Source organism: Lutra lutra, chromosome 6 (assembly GCF_902655055.1).
Source record: "Lutra lutra chromosome 6, mLutLut1.2, whole genome shotgun sequence".
NCBI classification, from domain to species: Eukaryota; Metazoa; Chordata; class Mammalia; order Carnivora; family Mustelidae; genus Lutra; species Lutra lutra.
Genome location: NC_062283.1, coordinates 7,526,724 through 7,547,050, shown reverse-complemented (window position 1 = coordinate 7,547,050; position 20,327 = coordinate 7,526,724). Strand labels below are relative to the sequence as shown.

The following is a 20,327-nucleotide window of genomic DNA, read 5'->3' as shown; positions in this document are numbered from 1 at the left end:
TGTACTATTTGGGAGCTGTGAGCACTTAGGTACCTAGCCTGATTGATAATATTTGGATAAACAGTCTTACGTATGTGCCTTGGTTGATTTTTTTTAAAACAAAGGAAACATTCCATACCTTGATGTCTGCCTGTGTGACTCTGGCCTGCTGGGGAGCCAGAGGCGGCTTAAGACTTACCTTTGCCTCCTTCAGAGGGTAGCTTCCTTGGGGTATAACCTGTGCATACCTCTGCCTCTTGGAAAGGGGGTTTCTCAGCGGGCATATTGCTCAACTCAAAAACATTTTTCTTTAATGTTCCTATTCTAGTTCTTGCATTTACATGATTCCCTTCATCTGAGACACAGAATCCCTTTTCTGTCCTCATGTTTCTGAAAACAGCCTAATAGTTCTTTAAAAAGGATTGAATTCTCTATTTAAAGGGGGGGTAGCTTTTAATCACTCCCTCTTGTCCCAATAAAGAAAAAGAGTTGTTTCCGAATCAAGAGGGAATCGGACAGTCTTTCGAGGAAATAAGGGGTAATATATATGAAGGGGAGTGTGCACTAAACCTTGAGGCCCCAGTGGGAAAAGCTTTTCTTCCAGGAGGTGTGGGAAGGGTGGGCAGCCAGTGTCTGTCCATTAAGGACCTGCTGGTTCACTCATTTTATCTCTGATAAACTGGTATTTGTCTTGGCCCTGCTTTAGTTAGTGAGCTCCAAAAGCTAGAGATAGGCGGTTGAATTTTACTTGGATTATTTTAATGCTAATGAGAGTTGAAATATTCAAATTTGGAGAATTTGTTGAAATGAAAATGGTGGGTAATTGCATAAATGCTGAGGCATTACTTTTCCATTTCAATTTAAAACTCCTCCTTTCTCTTCATTATATAATTACTCACACCATTATTTGACCCAAACAATTTGTTATTTTCCCACACAGGTTAGACAGTTATCTGAATTTAGCCTTCTAGTTTCAACACAGTTGAAATATAAGATTTTTCTTTTTTATTTTTTCGCAGGATGTTTTGACCCGTGTTAGAACAATACCTTTTGGGCGCCTGGGTGGCTCAGTGGGTTAAGCCGCTGCCTTCGGCTCAGGTCATGATCTCAGGGTCCTGGGATCGAGTCCCGCATCGGGCTCTCTGCTCAGCAGGGAGCCTGCTTCCCTCTCTCTCTCTCTCTGCCTGCCTCTCCGTCTACTTGTGATCTCTCTCTGTCAAATAAATAAATAAATAAATCTTAAAAAAAAAAAAAAGAACAATACCTTTTATCCCAAGCGCCAAAATGTGGTACCTGTTAGAGGTTATGGAATTAGCTTTGGCTAGTGTTTCCTGTGAAATTTCACCCTGGCAGACGTCAGCCTCCAGGGCCGCTGAGGAAGCAGAAACAATACGCTCTCTTTGCTGACAGGTCTTTACTTTTTTTTTTTTTTTTTTTAAAGATTTTATTTATTTATTTGAGAGAGAGACAGTGAGAGAGAGCATGAGCTAGGAGAAGGTCAGAGGGAGAAGCAGACTCCCCATGGAGCTGGGAGCCTGATGTGGGACTCGATCCCAGGACTCCGGGATCATGACCTGAGCCGAAGGCAGTCGTCCAACCAACTGAGCCACCCAGGCGTCCCAGGTCTTTACTTTTTAATATATTCTGAGTTCTACGAATCAGGGGTTGTTGTCCTTGCCGTTAGGGTTAGTGTAGGGGGGTGGGGGGGTGAAGCCTTCAGGGGATTAACCCCCCAGCTCGGTCTTCCGTCCATGTGTTGTCCTTTAGGATATTTGGAAGTGGGGTTCTAGTGTTCCTTAGGCTGATAGCAGCAAGTGTGAGCTGTTGAGCCACAGGAAGTAAATAAATGATATTTCTTTTTTTTTTTTTTTTTAAAGATTTTATTTATTTATTTGACAGAGAGAGATCACAAGCAGGCAGAGAGGCAGGCAGAGAGAGAGGAGGAAGCAGGATCCCTGCTGAGCAGAGAGCCCGATTCGGGGCTCGATCCCAGGACCCTGAGATCATGACCTGAGCCGAAGGCAGCGGCTTAACCCACTGAGCCACCCAGGCGCCCCAATAAATGATATTTCTGATATCATCATGTGAATTTGGCTTCAGCTCAGGAGGATAAGAATAGTACCATTGTTTACAAATCCACATTCTTTGGTTCCGTGGTTGTAGTTGGTAAGGGGCCCCGATATTTGTACCTAAGAAGAAGCAGCCCAAAGGAAAAACCAAAACCCAAACCAAGACAAAGCGGTAACAACAAAAATCCCCTCCAAAATGTAGAGAACATTTAGTGGTGGGAGAAGGGGAAACTGGGTGTGTGTGTATGTGTGTGTGTGTTTGTGCTTTATATACAAATATACATCTACTTGGTTATATTTTTTTTTTAAAAGAGTGTGTGTTACTGCTTTTTGACTTTAGGTATATTGGGGATATGCCCTACATGGCAGAATTATATTTTAAGGGATAAGTCACATATGTTTACTTCTTACAAATACATATGCCTTAATCTGATCACACATTGCTGTATATGACATATACACACAGTGCCTAAGTAAAGTCTACTGTGGCAGGAGAGAAATAATTGCCTTCAGGAGCCCTGTTTTTGTGTTGTTGTTGTTACCCCTCTCCCCACCCCTAGCGTGGATACTGATAAGTTAATTCAAGTCTGTAACAGAGTCGCTTTGTAGGGGTTCCCCAGCTCCCATGGCCCAGCTGTCTGTACTTCACTAGTCAGTACAATTTGGTGGCCGCAGGTATCTTCAGTGGTCTCTTTGAACGGTGCTGATAATAGCTTCACATGAATCTTTTGTACTGCTGTTATTGTTTTAGGAAACTAAAAATGGCATTGTACGTGGAATAGAAGAAAAGTTTTGGAAAAGTATGTGCCTTACGGTTGACAGAATTTCATCATCTTCCACCACGCTATTTTGGTCAATACATTCAGAAAACAGTTGTTGCTGTTATGGGTGTGGGACCTTGTCTCCCAGGGAGTAAACCACTGGCTAGAAATAGAACAAGCTCAGAATCCAGCTGGAATTATTGTTACTTATATTTCTTCTGTGTATTAATTGGTATGTCATCTGACCCAGGCCAGTATATTCAGCGATGCCTTTTTTTTTTCCTTTTCTATTTTTTATCTGTGTATCTTCAGTTCTAGAGGTTATCATAGAAATGTAAGGCAACTTAGGTAGATGCTATCGAATCATCTGCAGGAATGGTTTCTGTAGACCTTGATGGATTTTTGCTGGTCTCTGGTGAAATATAAAGAAAATACAGTGAATTTTTCCTGCAGCTAAATATTTGATTTTTTATCATGATATTCCTCCTATTTTGGTGTTGAAATGGGCTCTTTTTAAATAAAATAATGACAGTACAGGGTAGTTTGACTTTTGTTTTGTTTTTTAATGTCTTTACTTGGCAAAATGAAAAGTTGGCGCCCAATTTGGTAGGGCAGGTGTAAGTGCGTGCATTTTAAAGTTGAGGTCTCTTGACATCTCAAGGTCTGGAACTGCTGATGGAAAATGTACATTGAATACGGATGGTCTTTGATGAATACTTTGGCCCTCTGATTTCTCTTACTGGCTAGTGTATTTGACATGGTATACACATTGCGTTGTGCTTGTATCCTGTGTATGGTCTCTGGCCAAATCCTTCTAGTCTGTAAGCTTCCGTTTCCTGTTCCCAGCTGCCTGACCTTGAAGACAGGAAAGCAGCTCATCCTTTCATCTGGCAAGATCTATATGGTCTCCTTGCGTCTTCTCCATTCCTGGTTTCCCTTTCGCCACCTCATTGTATCTTACTGGATTTGTTTCCAAGAAGATCCAGTTATAAATGCCAGCCGACCTTTTATGGCTCTGTAGCCAGGGACTGACTTGACAGCTGGTCTGGTTTATTATGAAATCACCAATAGCTTTGGGAATGGATACTCTAGTTGTGTACGTGGCACTGTGTAGGATTTTATGACACTCAGTAAAATGAGTAAAATAATGCCTGTTCCCTAAGTAAATTGTCAGCCACTAAGAGTATTAAACACACAATCATGTATTTTTCATTTTGTTGTTGTGGTAAAATACACATAATACAAATTTTATCATCTGAACTTTTGAACTTTTTACGTGTACAGTTCAGTCGTATTAAATGCATTCACATTTTTGTGCAATCATCACAACATCCATTCCCATAATTCTTTTCATCTTGTGAAATGAGACTCTGGACCCCTTAAACAATAACTCCACATTCTCCCCTCCCCACAGCTGCTGGCAGCGCCGTTCTACTTTCTGCCTCTGAATTTGGCTACTCTGAGTACCTCATATAAGTGGACTCCACACAGCATTTGTTTTTTTTTTTTTTTGTGATTGGCTTATTTCATTTAGTAGATTGTCTTCAAAACTCATACACATCTTAGCACATCACAGAATTTTCGTTCTTTCTAAGGGTGAATAATAATAGTCCAGTGTGTTTTCCTTATCCTTTCATTGGTCAGTGGCCATTGGGTTGATTCCACATTTTGGCTATCATAAATAATGCTGCTGTTACAGATAACGGGTGTATAAATATCTCCTCAAGACTTGCTTTCAGTTCTTTGGCATATATACCTAGAAGTGAAATTGCTAGATCCTAGAAGTAGAATTGCTGGTAAATTCTACTTTTTTAATTTTTGGAGGAACTGCCATACTGTTTTCCACAGTGGCTGCACCATTTTACATTCTTATCAACAGTGCACGAGTTTCTCTATATATTTGCCAACACTTAATGTTTCCTTTTTTTTTTTTTTTTTTTTTTTTTTGGTAACCAATCTAATGGGTGTGAGATGACATTTTATTGTAGTTTTGATTTGCATTTCCCTAATGAGTAGTCATATTGGGTCTGTTTTCATGTGCTTATTGGACGTTTGTATATCTTTGGAGAAATGTTGGTTCAAGTCCTTTGCCCATGTCTGAATTGGGTTGTTTTGTTGTTGTTGAGTTTTAGGAGTTCTCTGTAATTTGTTAATCTCTTATCAAATATATGATTTATAATTTTTTTCTGACTATGTGGGTTACCTTTTTACTCTGTTGAAAGTATCTTCTGGCGCACGAAATTTTTAATTTTTCTTAAATCCAGTTTGTTTTTTTGTTTTCTTGCCTGTGCCTTTGGTGTCATATCCAAGAAATAATTGCCAAATCCAAGGTCAGGAAGCTTTTATCTTATGTTTTCTTCTAAGAGTTTCGTTGTTTTAGGTCACACGTTTAGCTTTTTGATGCATTTTTGCGTTAATTTTTTATATGGTGTCAGGAAAGGGTCCAACTTCATTATTTTGCATGTGGATATCTGGTTTTCTCAGCATCCTTTGTTGAAAAGAATGTCCTTATCTCATTGAATGGCTTGGCACCCTTGAGGAAATCATTTGAACATGTATGTGTGAGTTTATTTCTGGGCTCTCCATTTTATTGCACTGGCTTATAAGTCTGTGTTGTGCTAATACCAAACTATTTTTGATAAGTAGAGCTTTGCAATAAGTTTTGAAATCAGTAGTGTGAACTCTAGTTTTATTCCTTCTCAAGATTGTTTTGGCTATTTGGTGTCCCTTGAGATCCATCCCCCCTGCAAAAAACATCTTTGGGATTTTGACAGGGATTGCCTTGAATCTGTATACCACATTGGGTAGTATTGACATTTTAACAATATTTATTCAATCTATGATCATGCAGTATGTTTCCATTATGTCTTTTTCAGTTTCTTTCAGCAAAATTTTGTAGTTTTTATTATATAAGTCTTTCACTTTGATCAAGTTAATTCCTAAATATATTATTCTTTCTGATGTGGTTGTAAACGAAATTGTTTTTATAATTTTCTTTTCGGATTTTTCATTGTTTGTGTTTAGAAATGCAGCTGATTTTTATATATTAACTCTTGTTCATGATACTTTGCTGGGTTCATTCATTCTTACAGTGTATGTTAGGGTATATTTTTAGGATTTTCTGCATAGATGATCATATCATCTGTAAACAGATGATTTTACTTCTTCCTTTTCCAATTTGGATGCCTTTTGTTTCTTGAACCTGCCTAATTGCTCAGGCTAGAACTTCCAGAACTATGTTGAGCAGGGAAAAGTGACATCCTTGCCTTGTTCCTGACTGTAAAGGAAGAGCTTTCAGTTTTTGACCTTGACTGTGATCCTCACTGTTATTCACATAATGGCTTTTATTGTGCCAAGGAAGTTTTCTTCCGTTTCTAGTTTATTGATTGTTTTCATTAAGAAAGATGTTGAATTTTGTCAAATGCTTTTTCTGCATCAGTTGAGATGATCATGTGTTATTCTGCATAATTCTGTTGGCGTGGCATATTACATGGATTGATTTTTTTAAAAAAGATTTTATCTGAGAGAAAGCATAAGAGAGCATGAGTGGGGTGGAGAGGCAGAGGGAGAGGGAGAAGCAGACTCCCCACTGAGCAGGGAGCCTGACTCGGGCTGGATCCCAACACCCTGGGATCGTGACCTGAGCTGAAGGCAGATGCTTTTTTTTTTTTTTTTTTAATTTTTTTTCAGTGTTCCAGAATTCATTGTTTATGTACCACACCCAGTCCTCCATGCAATCCGTGCCCTCCATAATACCCACCACCAGGCTCACCCAACCTCCCACTCCCTGCCCCTTCAAAACCCTCAGATTGTTTTTCAGAGTCTATAGTCTCTCATGGTTCATCTCCCCTTGCAATTTCCCCCAACTCATTCTCCCCTCCATCTCCCCATGTGCTCCCTGTTATTTGTTATGCTCCACAAATAAGTGAAACCATATGGTAATTGACTCTCTCTCTTCTGACTGTGGCCGTTGCTGCTATGAACATTGGGGTACAGAAGGCCCTTCTTTTCACTACATCTGTATCTTTGGGGTAAATACCCAGTAGTGCAGTTGCAGGGTCTTAGGGGAGCCCTATTTTTAATTTCCTAAGGAATCTCCACATTGTTTTCCAAAGTGGCTGTACCAACTTATATTCCCACCAACAGTGTAAGAGGGTTCCCCTTTCTCCACATCCTCTCCAATACACGTTGTTTCCTGTCTTGTTAATTTTGACCATTCTAACTGGTGTAAGGTGGTATCTCAGTGTGTTTTAGATTTGAATCTCCCTGATGGCTAGTGATGAACATTTTTTCATGTGTCTGATAGCCATTTGTATGTCTTCTTTGGAGATGTATCTGTTCATGTCTTCTGCCCATTTTTGGACATGATTATCTGTTTTGTGTATGCTGAGTTTGAGGAGTTCTTTATAGATCCTGGTATCAGCCCTTTGTCTGTATTGTCATTTGCGAATATCTTCTCTCATTCCGTGGGTTGCCTCTTTGTTTTGTTGACTGTTTCCTTTGCTGTGCAGAAGCTTTTGATCTTGATGAAGTCCCCAAAATACATTTTTGCTTTTGTTTCCTTTGCCTTTGGAGACATATCTTGAAAGAATTTGCTGTGGCTGATGTTGAAGAGGTTGCTGCCTGTGTTCTCATCTAGGATTCAGATGGATTCTTGCCTCACGTTGAGGTCTTTTATCCATTTAGAGTTTATCTTTGTGTATGGTGTAAGAGAATGGTTGAGTTTCATTCTGCTACACACAGCTGTCCAATTTTCCCAACACCATTTATTGAAGAGACTGTCTTTTTTTCCACTGTATATTTTTTCCTCCTTTGTCGAAGATTATTTGACCATAGAGTTGAGGGTCCATATCAGGGCTCTCTACTCTGTTCCACTGGTCTATGTGTCTGTTTTTGTTGAAGGCAGATGCTTAACCAACTGAGCCACCCAGGTGCCCTTACATAGATTGATTTTCATATGCTGAAATATTCTTACATTCCAAGAATAAATCCCACTTGATTTTAATGCATAATCCTTTTACTATGCTAATGAGATATGTTTGCTAGTATTTTGTTGAGGATTTTGCATCCATGTTCATAAGGGATATTGGTCTGTAATTTTTCTTGTGCCATTGTTTGGCTTTACTATCAAGGTAATGCTCCCCTTCTAGAATATGTTAAGAAGTGTTCCCTTCTTTTCAAGTTTTTGGAAAACTTTGAGAAGGATTGGTATTGCTTCTTTGTGTTAGGTAGAAGTCACCAATGAAGCCATCAGGTTCCAGCCTTTTCTTTGTTAGATTTTTGATTACTAATTCAAGCTGTTTAGTAGTTATAGACCTATTTAGATTCCCTGTTGCTTCAAGACTTGCTTTTGGTTAAGTTTTGTGTTTTCAGGAATTTGTCCATTTCAAATAGGTTATCCAGTTTGTTGGTATACCGTTGTTCATTGTACTCTCTTATAATCCTGTGTATTTCTTTAGACTTGGTAGTAATGTCCCACTTTCATTTCTGATTGTAGTAATTTGAGTGTTTTTTTTTTTCCCCTCAGGCCATGTAACTAAAGGTTTGTCTGTTTTGTGGATCTTTTCAGAACCAGCTTTTTTGTTGATTTTCTCTCATTCTCTCGTGTTTTTCTGTTCTCTATTTCACTTATCCCTTCTCAAATCTTTATTATTTCCTTCACCTAGCTTTGGTTTTAGTTTCTTCTTCTTTTTCTCTTTTCCTAAGTTACCAAGTTGAGTGTTGATACAAGATATTTTTTTTTTTAGTTTTAGTTTTTTTTTTTTTTAAGATTTTATTTATTTATTTGACAGACAGAAATCACAAGTAGGCAGAGAGGCAGGCAGAGAGAGAGAGGAAGGGAAGCAGGCTCCCCGCTGAGCAGAGAGCCCGATGCGGGGCTCGATCCCAGGACCCTGGGATCATGACCTGAGCCGAAGGCAGCGGCTTTAACCCACTGAGCCACCCAGGCGCCCCTATTTTTAGTTTTTTTTTAAAGATTTTATTTATTCATTTGACAGAGATCACAAGTAGGCAGAGAGGCAGGCAGAGAGAGAGAGGAAAGCAGGCTCCCTGCTGAACAGAGAGCCTGATGTGGGGCTTGATCCCAGGACCCTGAGATCATGACCTGAGCCGAAGGCAGAGGCTTAACCCACTGAGCCACCCAGGTGCCCCGAGACCTTTGTTTTAAAACGAGAAAAGTGTTTATAGTTATAAATTTTCTCCTTAGTACCGTTTTTTTCTGCATCCTGTAAGTTTTCGTGTGGGGTTATTTTAGTTTTCCTTCATTAGTGAGTATGTTCTTCTTTGATCCATTGGTTGTTTAAAAATGTGCTGTTTAATGCCCACAGTTTTGTGAATTTTTGTATTCTGATTTCTGACTTCATTTGTTGTGCTCAGAGAAGATACTTTTAATCTACGGAGACTTAATTTGTGTCCTAACACACAGTCTGTCCTGGAATATGTGCCATGTGTATTCTGCTGCTGTTGGGTAGAATGTTCTGTTACCTCTAGATGGTTCAGTGTATTGCTTAGGTTTTCTGTGCCTGCTTTCCTTCTTTCTGGTTGTTCTGTTCATTATTGAGAGGGTATTAAAGTAACTACTGTTATAAAACTACTTCTTTTTTGAATTCTGTCAGTTTTTGCTTCATATTTTGATGGTTTGTCATTAGTGTGTAAGTATTTGTATGTGTTATATCTTCTTTTGGTATTAGATCTTTTATCAATTTATAATGTGTTTCTTTGTCTTTCATTACATTCTTTGATTTAATGCCTGTTGTGTGTGATATTAATATAACAACCACTGCTCTCTTTTGGTAATAAGTGCTTGGAATATCTTGTTCCATCATTTTACTCTCAACCTGTTTGTGTCTTTAGATCTAAAGTGAGTCTCTTATGGACAGCATATCGTTGGAGCTTGTGTTTTTATCCATTCTGCCAGCCTCTGTCTTTTGATTGGAGAGTTTAATTCATTTGCATTTAATTACTGATGAGGGACTGACTTCTGTCTTTGTGCTGTTTTCTGTATGCCTTATAAAGGTTTGCCCCTAATTTACTGCATTCTTGTTTTCCTTTGCATTTAGTTGATTTTTTATAATGAAAAAAAAATTTTTTTTTTAAAGATTTTATTTATTTATTTATTTCGACAGAGAGAGAGAGCACAAGTAGGCAGAGCGGCCGGCAAAGGGAGACGGAGAAGGGAGAAGCAGGCTCTCCGCTGAGTGCGGAGGAGCCCGACATGGGGCTCCATCCTAGGACTCTGGGATCATGACCTGAGCCGAAGGCAGCCGCTTAACTGACTGAGCCACCCAGGCGCCCCTATAGTGAAAGTTTTAAGTAACTTTCTCATTTCCTTGTGTTTATATTTTGTAGCTGTTTTCATTATAGTTACCATGGGGGTTACCTATAACATTCTAAAGTTCTAACACTAATTTGAATGTGTACCAGCTTAATGTCAGTAACAGTAAAACCTGTGCTCCTTTTCAGCTCATTCCCATGTGTTTTGTTATTGATGCTGAATCCCTCTAGTAAATTTTTCATTTTGATTCTTGTACTTCTCAGCTCCGAATTTCTTTTTTTGTGCTTTCTGTTTTCATTTCCACTTTTTCATTGATTGTTTTCTTGATTTCCACATTTTTTTGTTGGTTCTTTGAGCATCTTTAAGACAGCTGTTTTAAAGTTTTTTTCTAGTAGATCTGCCTTAGGACTTTTTTGGGGACAGTTTCTGTTGACATATTTTTTCCCTTTGAATGGGACATACTTTCCTTTTTCTTTGTACGTCTTGTGATTTTTTTTTTCTTCCAACAACTGACAGTTGAATCTAATAATGTGGTAATTTGGGAAACGAGATTCTCCTCCTTCACAGGTTTTGCTGGGTTTTGTTATTGTTTATGTATTTTTTAATTGTTGTATGCTTTGTTTGTGGTGAAAATCAGCCTGAAATATGAACGTAAGATCTTCTCGGGTCTTTTCTGATCCTTTTTTGGGCGTATCTGGTCACCTTCTAATTTTGCTCATATGTGCAGTTGTTTTTGAGTGTCCTAATTAATACCTGGGCTCCCCAAAGGGAAAAAAGCGAAAAAATGAAGGGATAGGTGGGATGCTGGCCCTTTAAATCTCCTTACAGTCATTTCAGCTAGAGAGACAGAGACTTTTAACAGTGTGGGCAGGTGCATCAGTGGCAGTCACCTCTTCATTTTGAGCCTCTGTGATAAGAAGTGGCAATCAGAGCATCATTCCTGATACTCTGAGGGCAAGGTCCTTTTTGCCCACCCTACCACCCTCATGCTGTGTGTAAGCTGCTGTCGGAACACATGGCTAGGGTTAAGGCATGGGTAGGATGGGTAGCTGCTCCTGTGCTAAGAGCTGAAATTACCCGAAAGTTGCCATTCAGATCTTCCCCTGTAAGTTGCAAGCTGTTAGCAGACACCAGGGTTCCAAAATTGTTCCATCAGACAGATTCTGGGGGTGCAGTGAGGATACCCTTTCCTGGAGCTTCCCAGTCCACCATCTCCTAGGATCCTCCCCACCCATCATATGTTCTTACACACAGTAAGTTGCATCTTAAGGGAGGTAAAGTACGATCAGTGATAAAGGAGTTTCAGATAAGATAGATGCATTTGTGGGGACTCTTGGCTGGCTCAGTTGGAAGAGCATGCAACTCTTGATCTCAGGGTCACGAGTTCAAGCCCCAGGTAGGGTGTAGAGTTTAGTTTAAAAAAAAAAAAAAGCTAGATTCATCTTTTATTGAGCTGCCTATGTAACTTTGGGTAAATTTCTTAATCTTTTTCAACTTCAGTTTCCTCTCTGAAAGTTAGTGATAAAAATGCTGATATCAGGATTTCTGTGAGGCTGAATGAAGCCATGGAAAGCAACCACCTTTTACTATTGTTAGCAACCCTCTCCCCACCCCCCTCCCCCTACCCAAACCAGGTGATTTTAAAGGTGTGGTGCTTTTTACACAGATTGATGGGTAGTGATGATAAAGGTAATTTGTTTTAGCTAAAAGGAATGGGAAGTAAGGATATAGAGCTTATATATGTTAGAACATCTTTTTGAAGCAAAGGATGTGGCCCCGTAGCTAATGGAGGTAGAAGAAAAAAATAGAGTTGGCAGTTGTGTTTGAATTCAGTGTAAGTAGGAGAAGGTTTGGCTGCTGCTAAGCTCCCTCCTTCTTTCCCTCCTTTCTTTTCTTTTTCTAAAGGAAAAGCAACTTCAGAAAGGTAGCAGTTGAAGAGAGAGGCCGTAATTGTTAGAATAAGGTCTTGGAGTTGGGGACAGAAGATGGAATTGGTGACCCCAGTGGAGAGATTCAGTCTAGGTTGGAGGTTTCCTGACCACAGGAAACTTAAGGTTTTTGAACTGTATTTTGTTAGTTTTTAAGGATGTCATTTTTTCTTTGCTTGGTCAGGATTTCGAGCTTGGCAAACAGGTATTATGTTATCATTTGAAGATCTAATCAGATCCTGATGATAGGATTATCTCTTACATTTGCTTAAAAGATCAAAAGGCTTTTCCTGGAAATACTTTGAAAACCAAGATCAGGGCTCACAATAGGCTATGAACAGCCAAGTCTAGCACAGCCTGTCCTGTGTGAACCTTTTGTTTCTTGAGGAGTTTTTTGGTTTGGTTTGGTTTGGTTAGCTTCATTTTACTTCGATGTGGAAGAACATGGCAGGTGCTACAGCATGATTTTTGTAAAGTTTAGCTCTGTAAAGGGGCTTATTATTTGGTAAGGTTGAAGCTTTGAGGAGCATTGTACTTTGTCAATTGATTAAAAGTAAATATGGATTGAATTATGTGGACGAAACTGAATATGCTATTTTAACGTGTTAACGTCTGAGTCCCCAATAGTATTTTGGGGTATTTAAATTTATTTTTGACCCTAAAACACAGAGAGAAACAGAATTCTGAGTCACGTAAGCTTTTCTTCCTTCCCCATAAAAAACGGTATCAGTATGGGGAATTTTTTAGAAGTATAACTCTGATTTTTAAATTATTTCAGAACTTGTGATATTTAAAGATGCTCTTTAAAAGAAAAAAAAAACTAAATATGTTCAAACTTTTAGTTTTCATTTGCTTTCTGTAGTTTAGGTATTAAATTTGACATTTTGTTATGCATTTGAGCCCTTTGAAATATTTTAATTTGTGAAAATTGTTATTTCATCTCTCTGGCTTCCGTAACTGAAAAATATTCTGCCACAGATGCTTTTTAAGACTTACGAGTTACACTGCTAAATTGGATGCTGAATCTGTCTCTGCTTTTGAGGTGTTTAGTTCCTTGTTGGCCTGTGGCCATGGGACGTCCGTACACAGAGTGGTGGGTGGGGTGTGCTCCCTTCATTCTTCTGTCAGAACAGTTGAGGGCTCTTCAGGATTTTCCATCTTCCTCGAAGTTTCACAGCATCTCTTTTTGGTTTTGGCTTGCAACAGTCAGCCTTCAAAGATCTTTTGTTTTCTGACGGTTGAAGAAATTGGCTTGATGTTCCTACTCCCAGACAATTATTTAATTGTTTACAGATAACCGAAAGTATCTCGTAAAGGTTTCTATGATGAATCCCTTTATTTTGTTTGAAGCTTGTCATGTCGAAATAATTGGTTCTTGTAATTCCTGTTGGTGGAGGGAATTGTTTTCAACCTCAGTGTCATCAAAAACTCATTCTTTCTTTTTTGATTTTGTTGTACCTATTTTTCCTGTGAATTATAACTGATTTCTCTCTTTTTTAAATGTAAGGCTTAGCAGATTTAATGCTTGAGATTGTGCTGTTACAACATGCTTGAAGAAACACACTTTATAGAAATTTTCACTTTATCAAAATAATATGTTTTGATAACTGCAGATAAGGATGAACCTATCTTATACAATAAAGAGTTTAGAACTTCAAAAACATATCACATCAACAACCCTAATTAACCCTAGGGGAGCAGTTTAGTGAAGAATATTTTTAATTCTTAATGTAATATACTTACTGGCTTATTTTGATTATTATAAGTGTTTCCAAATATCACCCTGTTTTATTAAGATGTTCTAGTGGATTTTCAATAGGGAGTTTTCCATGGGGGTATACTTCCACCTTTATTAAGTGAGCACGTAGGAAAACACGATTTGGTTTCCACAGTTGGTTTGAGCCAACCCATCAGCGGTACATCTGTTCCATAAAGTTAGGTATACCTGGAACAGGATAATGCATAATTATTTCTTTATAGAATTGTTTAGTATAGTCACATTAAACAAACAGTGGCCAACAGTTACCAATCAGTTACTAGGTACAGACACTGTTCTAAATACTTTACATGTGTTCATTCATTCATGTTATAAATGTTCCAAATACATGTTTCCCTTCACTTCCTCTGTTTTCCTTCCCCTTCTTCAGTCCAGTGTCCCTCAAGATAGTTACTTTTAAGAAATAGCCCAAGTCAGGGGCGCCTGGGTGGCTCAGTGGGTTAAGCCGCTGCCTTCGGCTCAGGTCATGATCTCAGGGTCCTGGGATCGAGTCCCACATCGGGCTCTCTGCTCAGCAAGAAGCCTGCTTCCCTCTCTCTCTCTGCCTGCCTCTCCGTCTACTTGTGATCTCTCTCTGTCAAATAAATAAATAAAATCTTAAAAAAAAAAATTTAAAAAAGAAATAGCCCAAGTCAGAAATAGTAGTAGCTTTTATTAAGATTGTCTGCTTAATTTATGGAGCTTTCCATTGGTAATAGAAATAAGAGAAAGGGGTCAGGAGACTTGAAGTAGTTTCAGGAGGCAAAGAGAGCAGATTCTCTGCAAGAATGCTGATTTACCTTGAGTGACAACTGCCCATCATAAGGGGATATTATAGATGAAGGAATGGTAGGGCTTGCTGCGTTGAATGTTACTATGGTGCCTGAGAAGGGCAGAGAGAACCTGAGCAATAGAATTTAAAGATTTTTTTTAAATTTGACAGCGCAAGAGACACAAGCAGGCAGAGCAGCAGAGGAAGAGGGAGAAGCAGGCTCCCCACCGAGCAGGGAGCCTGGGATCATGACCTGAGAGCCAAAAGCAGTCGCTTAACCGACTGAGCCCCCCAGGTGCCTCAGAGAGCAACAGAATTTAAAAAGATATGGCATATCAAATGAGATGACATATTTTGCCCCAGAGCCAGCAAGAAGACGAAAAACAATTTGTAAAGAAGAGTGAAATAACTTGGGGCCAGTGGATAGAAAAGAAACTTAGTCTTAGATTTCTAAAGAATAAAGGTGAGAAACACATGCTTTAGACAACTAACTTCATATACGGGATGATAGTACTGGTCACATATCTTTGAATCCATATGCTACATTACTTGCATCTCATGTCAGATGATTGCCGAGTTTATTATTTGCATCTGTATGTAACTAGGGTGTTTGACACACATTTATTCTGGGCAGTCAGATTGTATGGAAACAGCATGAACTTTGAAATTCGGCAGGCCTGGATTTGAACCTCAACTACATGTCTTGAGCAAGCTACTTACTGGACTACCCCCCCGCCCATTTTTAGTGAGATATAATTGACATATCACATTGTATAAGTTCAGAGTATACAACACAATGATTTATGTCTATATCGTGAATTGCTTACCACAGTAAGTTTAGTAAACAGATTTCCCTGCACATGGTTAACATTTTTTTTCTTGTGATAGGAACTTTGAAAATCTAGCTCTCAGAAATTTTCAAATATAAGATACGGTGTTGGTAATTATAACCATGCTGTATATTACATTCCCAGAACTTAACTATGCTTGTAACTGGAAGTTTCTACCTTTAGATTGTGTTCACCCATTTCCCATCCCCACTCCTTACTTCAGGCAACCACCAGTCTCTTCTCTGTTTTTATGAATTTGTTTGTAGATCTCATCACCTTTTTGTAGATCTCACATTTGTTTGTAGATCTTCACAAAGCGAAGTCATACACACTTTGTGTTTCTCTGACTTATTTCACGTAGCGTAGTAAAGCCCTCAGTGTTCATCCATGTTGTTGGAAATGGATGTTCTTTTTTATGGATGAATGATGTTCCATTGTGTATGTGTGGATATGTGCACATGCTACCGTAGTTTTGTTCATCTACTTACTGTTGGACAAACTGAAGTGGTTTCTTGGCTTTGGTGAATAATGCACTGACAATGAGGATGCAGACATCCGAGATTGTGATTTCCTTTCTTTTGGATATATATACTCGGAAGTGGAATTGCTGGATCATATGCGTGTTGTATTTTTAACTTTTGGTAGAACCTCCGTATTGTTTTTTGGTAGTGGCTGCGCCAGTGTACATCACCACCAACAGTGGCCAGCTGTTCCCTCTCTTTTCTCTACATCCTTACCAACACTTGTTATCTTTTGTCTTTTTGATGATCGCCTTCATAACATGTGTGAAGTGATATCTCATTGTGGTTCTGATTTACATTTCCTTGATGACTGGTAATGTTGAACCCTTTTTCATGTACCTGTTGGCCATTTGTATGTCTTCTTTGGAGATGTCTATTTTGATTCTTTGGCCATTTTTAAATTGGATTATTTGTTTGTTTGTTTTCGCTATTGAGTTCCTTATATATTTTGAACATAAAGTCCTTATTGGATTTTAGGAATTTCTTATTATGGAATAATAATCAAATATTTGAATCACTTATTATATTATGAATTAGATGTGTGGTTTGAAAATATTTTCTCCCAATCCGTAGGTTGCCTTTTCATTTTGTTGATCACTTCTTTTGCTGTGAAGAAGCTTTTTAGTTTGATGTAGTCCTATTTGCTTACTTTTTATTTTGTTGCTGTGCTTTAAGGTGTCACATCTGAAAAATCATTGCCAAGACCCATGTCAAGGAAGTTTCTTCCTGTGTTTCCTTCTAGAACTTTTATGGTTTTTGGTCTTACATTTAAATCTTTAAACCATTTCAAATTAATTCTTGTGAGTGGCATAGGACAGTGATCTAGTTTCATTCTTTTGCAAGAGAACTTCCAGTTCTCCCGGCAGCATTTATTGAATAGACCAATCTTTTCCCACCGAACACTCTTGGCTCCTTTGTCAAATATTACTTGAGTGTATACGCACAGGTTTGTTTCTGGGCTCTTCTCTTCCACTTGTCTATTTGCTTTTAAGTCAGTACCATACTGTTTTGATCACCGTAGCTTTGTAATATTGTGTGAAATCAGGAAATGTGATGCTTCCTGTGTTCCCATTTCTCAGTACTGTTTTGGCTATTATTAAGAGTATTTTGTAGTTCCAGACAAATTGTAAGATTATTTTCTCTGTATCTGTAAAAAAATGCCATTGGAATCTTGATAGGGATTGTATTGAGTCTATAGACATCTTTGAGTAGTATGGACGTTTTAACAGTATTAAATCTCCCAATCCCTGAGCATGGACTGTTTCTCCAATTATTTGTATCTTCTTTAGTTTCTTTCATCATTGCCTTATTATTTTCAGTGTAGAGGTTTTTATCTCCGTGGTTAAAAATGTTCTTATGTATTTTACTGTTTTTGGTGTTATTGTAAGCGACTTTATTTTCTGTATTTCTTTTTCCGATAAATTGTTAGTGTATAGAAATACTACTGGTTTTTCAGGGGTTTGTTTGTTTTTGTTTTTGTTTGTTTGTTTGTTTGTTTCTGTATGTTGATTTGATATCTTCTACCTTTACTGAATTCATTGATTAGATCTAACAGGTTTTTGGCAGAGTTTTTAGGATTTCTTATGGATAAGATCTTTTCATCTGTAATGATGCTTAGGTGGCTCAATCTGTTAAACATCTCCCTTGGGCTCGGGTCGTGATCCCAGAGTCCTGCTTCTCCTTCTCCCTGCACTGCTTGTGCTCCCTCTCTCTCTCTTGCTGTCTTTTTTTCCTCTCTCAAAAAATCATGTCACCTGCAAACATTATTTTACTTCTTCTCTGATTAAGATGCCTTTTATTTATTTTTCTTATCTAATTCCTCTGGCCAGGACTTACATGCGTGTGATTGACTAGAAATGGGAAGCGTGGATGCCTTTGTCGTGTTTTTGATCTTGGAGAAAAAGCTTTGACCCTTACACCATTGAGTCTGATGTTAGCTGAGGGTTTGTCATGTATGGTTTTTATTGTCCCGTGGTACAGTATTCTGCACCCAGTTGGTTGAGTGTTCTTATTATGACTGGACGTTGAATTTTGTCAGTTTTTCTGTATCTGTGAGATGAACATGTGATTTTTGTCCTCAATTCTATTAATGTGTTGTGTCACACTTCTTCATCTGTGTGTGTTGAACCACCCTTGTTTCTGAGGGATGAATTCCACTTGACCGTGGTATATGATTCTTCCAGTAGTATGCTGTTGAATTTTGTTTACTAGTATTCTCTTGCAATTTTTGCATCTCTATTCATGAGGAATGTTTACATGTAGTTCTCTTGTCTTACAATGTCCTTATCTGGCTTTGCTATCAGGATAATAATAGCCTTATAAAATGAGTTTGAGAGCATTCCCTCCTCTTCTGCTTTTTGGAAGAGTTTGAAAAGGATTGGTATTCATTCTTTTTAAAATGTTTGACAAAAATCATGAGTAAAACTCTATCCAGTCCTGTGCTTTTCCACAGTGGGATATGGTTCAGTCTCTTCACTCGTTACTGATCTATTCAGGTTTTCGATTTCTTCATGACTTAATCTTTGTAGGTTGTATGTTTTTAGGAATTCGTGCATTTCTTCTAGATTTCTTCTACATTACCTACTGTGAACAGCTCTGTAGCTTATGTCTCCTTGTATTTCTGTGGTGTCAGGTGATGATCAGACATTTCTGAAGTAGATTCTTCATCTGTAAGATAGGGATAGTAACACTGAACTCTAGAACGATGAATGAGATTATGGGTATAAAACATCCAGAATAGTGTCTGATACTCAGTCAAAACTAAACAAAAGTGTGTTATCCTCTCAGAGAGAGGCCCGCAACAGTTTTCTCTTTTCCCCTCTTATAAAACAGATGGAAATTGAGAAGAGAAGACCTTTAACAACCGGGAGACTAGAATTTGTGCTCCTAAGCGAGAGACCACAATCTGTGTTTTATCTTAAAAAAAAATGTACACAGCTTAGGAAGAAAAGAATGGTAGTTTTTTAAGGTTATGTGGTTGGATAAACAGTAAAAATCATTTGAAAATATATGTGTTACTTAAGAGTGCCAAGCAAAAATTATCAGAAATGAAGCATTGCATAGCGCCTGGGTGGCTCAGTTGGTTAAGCGTCTGCCTTCAGCTCAGGTCATGATCTAAGGGTCCTGGGATTGAGCCCACATCAGGCTCCCTGCTCAGTGGGGCGTTTGCTCCCTTTACTCTCTTCCTGCTCATACTGTTTCTCTCTCTCATTCTCTCTCTCCCTCAAATGAGTAAATAAAATCTTAAAAAAAAAAAGAAATTAAGCATTGCATATTTGGCCGCTGAGTACAGTGATTCATATGTATCTCATAGTCCCATATTAACAAAATTACGCATTGGTCAGGTTCAGTTATTAAAAGTTCATTTTTTTCTCATTTTGAAATTTTAAAACATTTATATTATAATGGTGTTTTAAAACCTTGCTGTTCATTTTAGCAGTTGAGTCAATGAAGAGTTACTTCCTTGTTGGTTTTGTCCAATGTTGTTGAGCCTTTTTGGCATAGGACTGTTATATTATGTTGTAACTATTTTTTTTTTATGTTAACAAAATCTATTTAAATTATATTTAAAAATTATGAGAGTAGAGCCAATATTTTAGTTTTTCAAAGATAATTCTTTATTATATCTACAGACAATTGGGAAATCTGTTTTTTTATTTTTCAAAACTAATGTCATTTTCCTTGTTTACTTTCTCTAATGTAATCCTATAGAGTATTCATTGGATTTGTTTTAATGTATTTTTTTCTGACTTCAGGAGTGAAAAATGTTATCTGAAAATTTCTCAGGGTATATTTTGTTGTGAGAATGCTATGTTGCCTATTTATTCTTATATCATTAGTTGAAAGTTGAGTGAATATGTTTTATTATTTCTAAGTAATACAGTATACATAAGCAATACTAAATTTCTACTTTTATAGTGACCAAGCAATGTCAGTGGCTTAGAAAAAAATGTGGATCTTGAATTTGTTTTGATTACTTAAACACTGTAAGCATTTATAAACTTTGTTCCTCATCGATATGTTCATTTGGAGATAATACTGTGTGATTTGTGCAATTATTTTTGAATAGTTGAAGCTTTAAAAGAATTGCACGTTGTAAATTTCTGTGCCTTGTGGAAATAAAGTAAGTATGAAGTATGATGGATACTGGTTTTTCAGTGTTTCTCATTTCAAGTGGCACGTGTTATAAATTAACATCTTGGTGTATGTTTTAGGTCTTTTCCCATGTTAAGTGCGTACTATCTTTTTAAAAAATTTGAGCCTCATTTATTGCCTCATTTGAACAGGTGCCTCAATGCTTGTACCTACTGCAAAACTAAACACGCCAGAGGAAATTTGGCCAGTTACCCAATAGAAGAACTAGTAGAAAGAGCCAAACAGTCTTTTCAAGGTAAGATTTTCTAGAATTATGTGCGATTTTAGCCTTCTTAATAAA

The 20,327-nt window shown here is 37.9% G+C and overlaps 1 protein-coding gene across 3 annotated transcripts in view; it reads left to right on the top strand.

Annotated features, from left to right (window-relative positions):
* CDKAL1 (CDK5 regulatory subunit associated protein 1 like 1) overlaps positions 1-20,327 on the top strand; it is a 708,279-nt gene that overhangs the window by 285,677 nt on the left and 402,275 nt on the right. For all 3 annotated transcript variants that reach the window (XM_047732825.1, XM_047732823.1, XM_047732824.1), the window contains one exon: positions 20,179-20,282. In XM_047732825.1, coding sequence (XP_047588781.1) covers positions 20,179-20,282 — 104 coding nt within the window. The remainder of the gene's footprint in view (positions 1-20,178; positions 20,283-20,327) is intronic.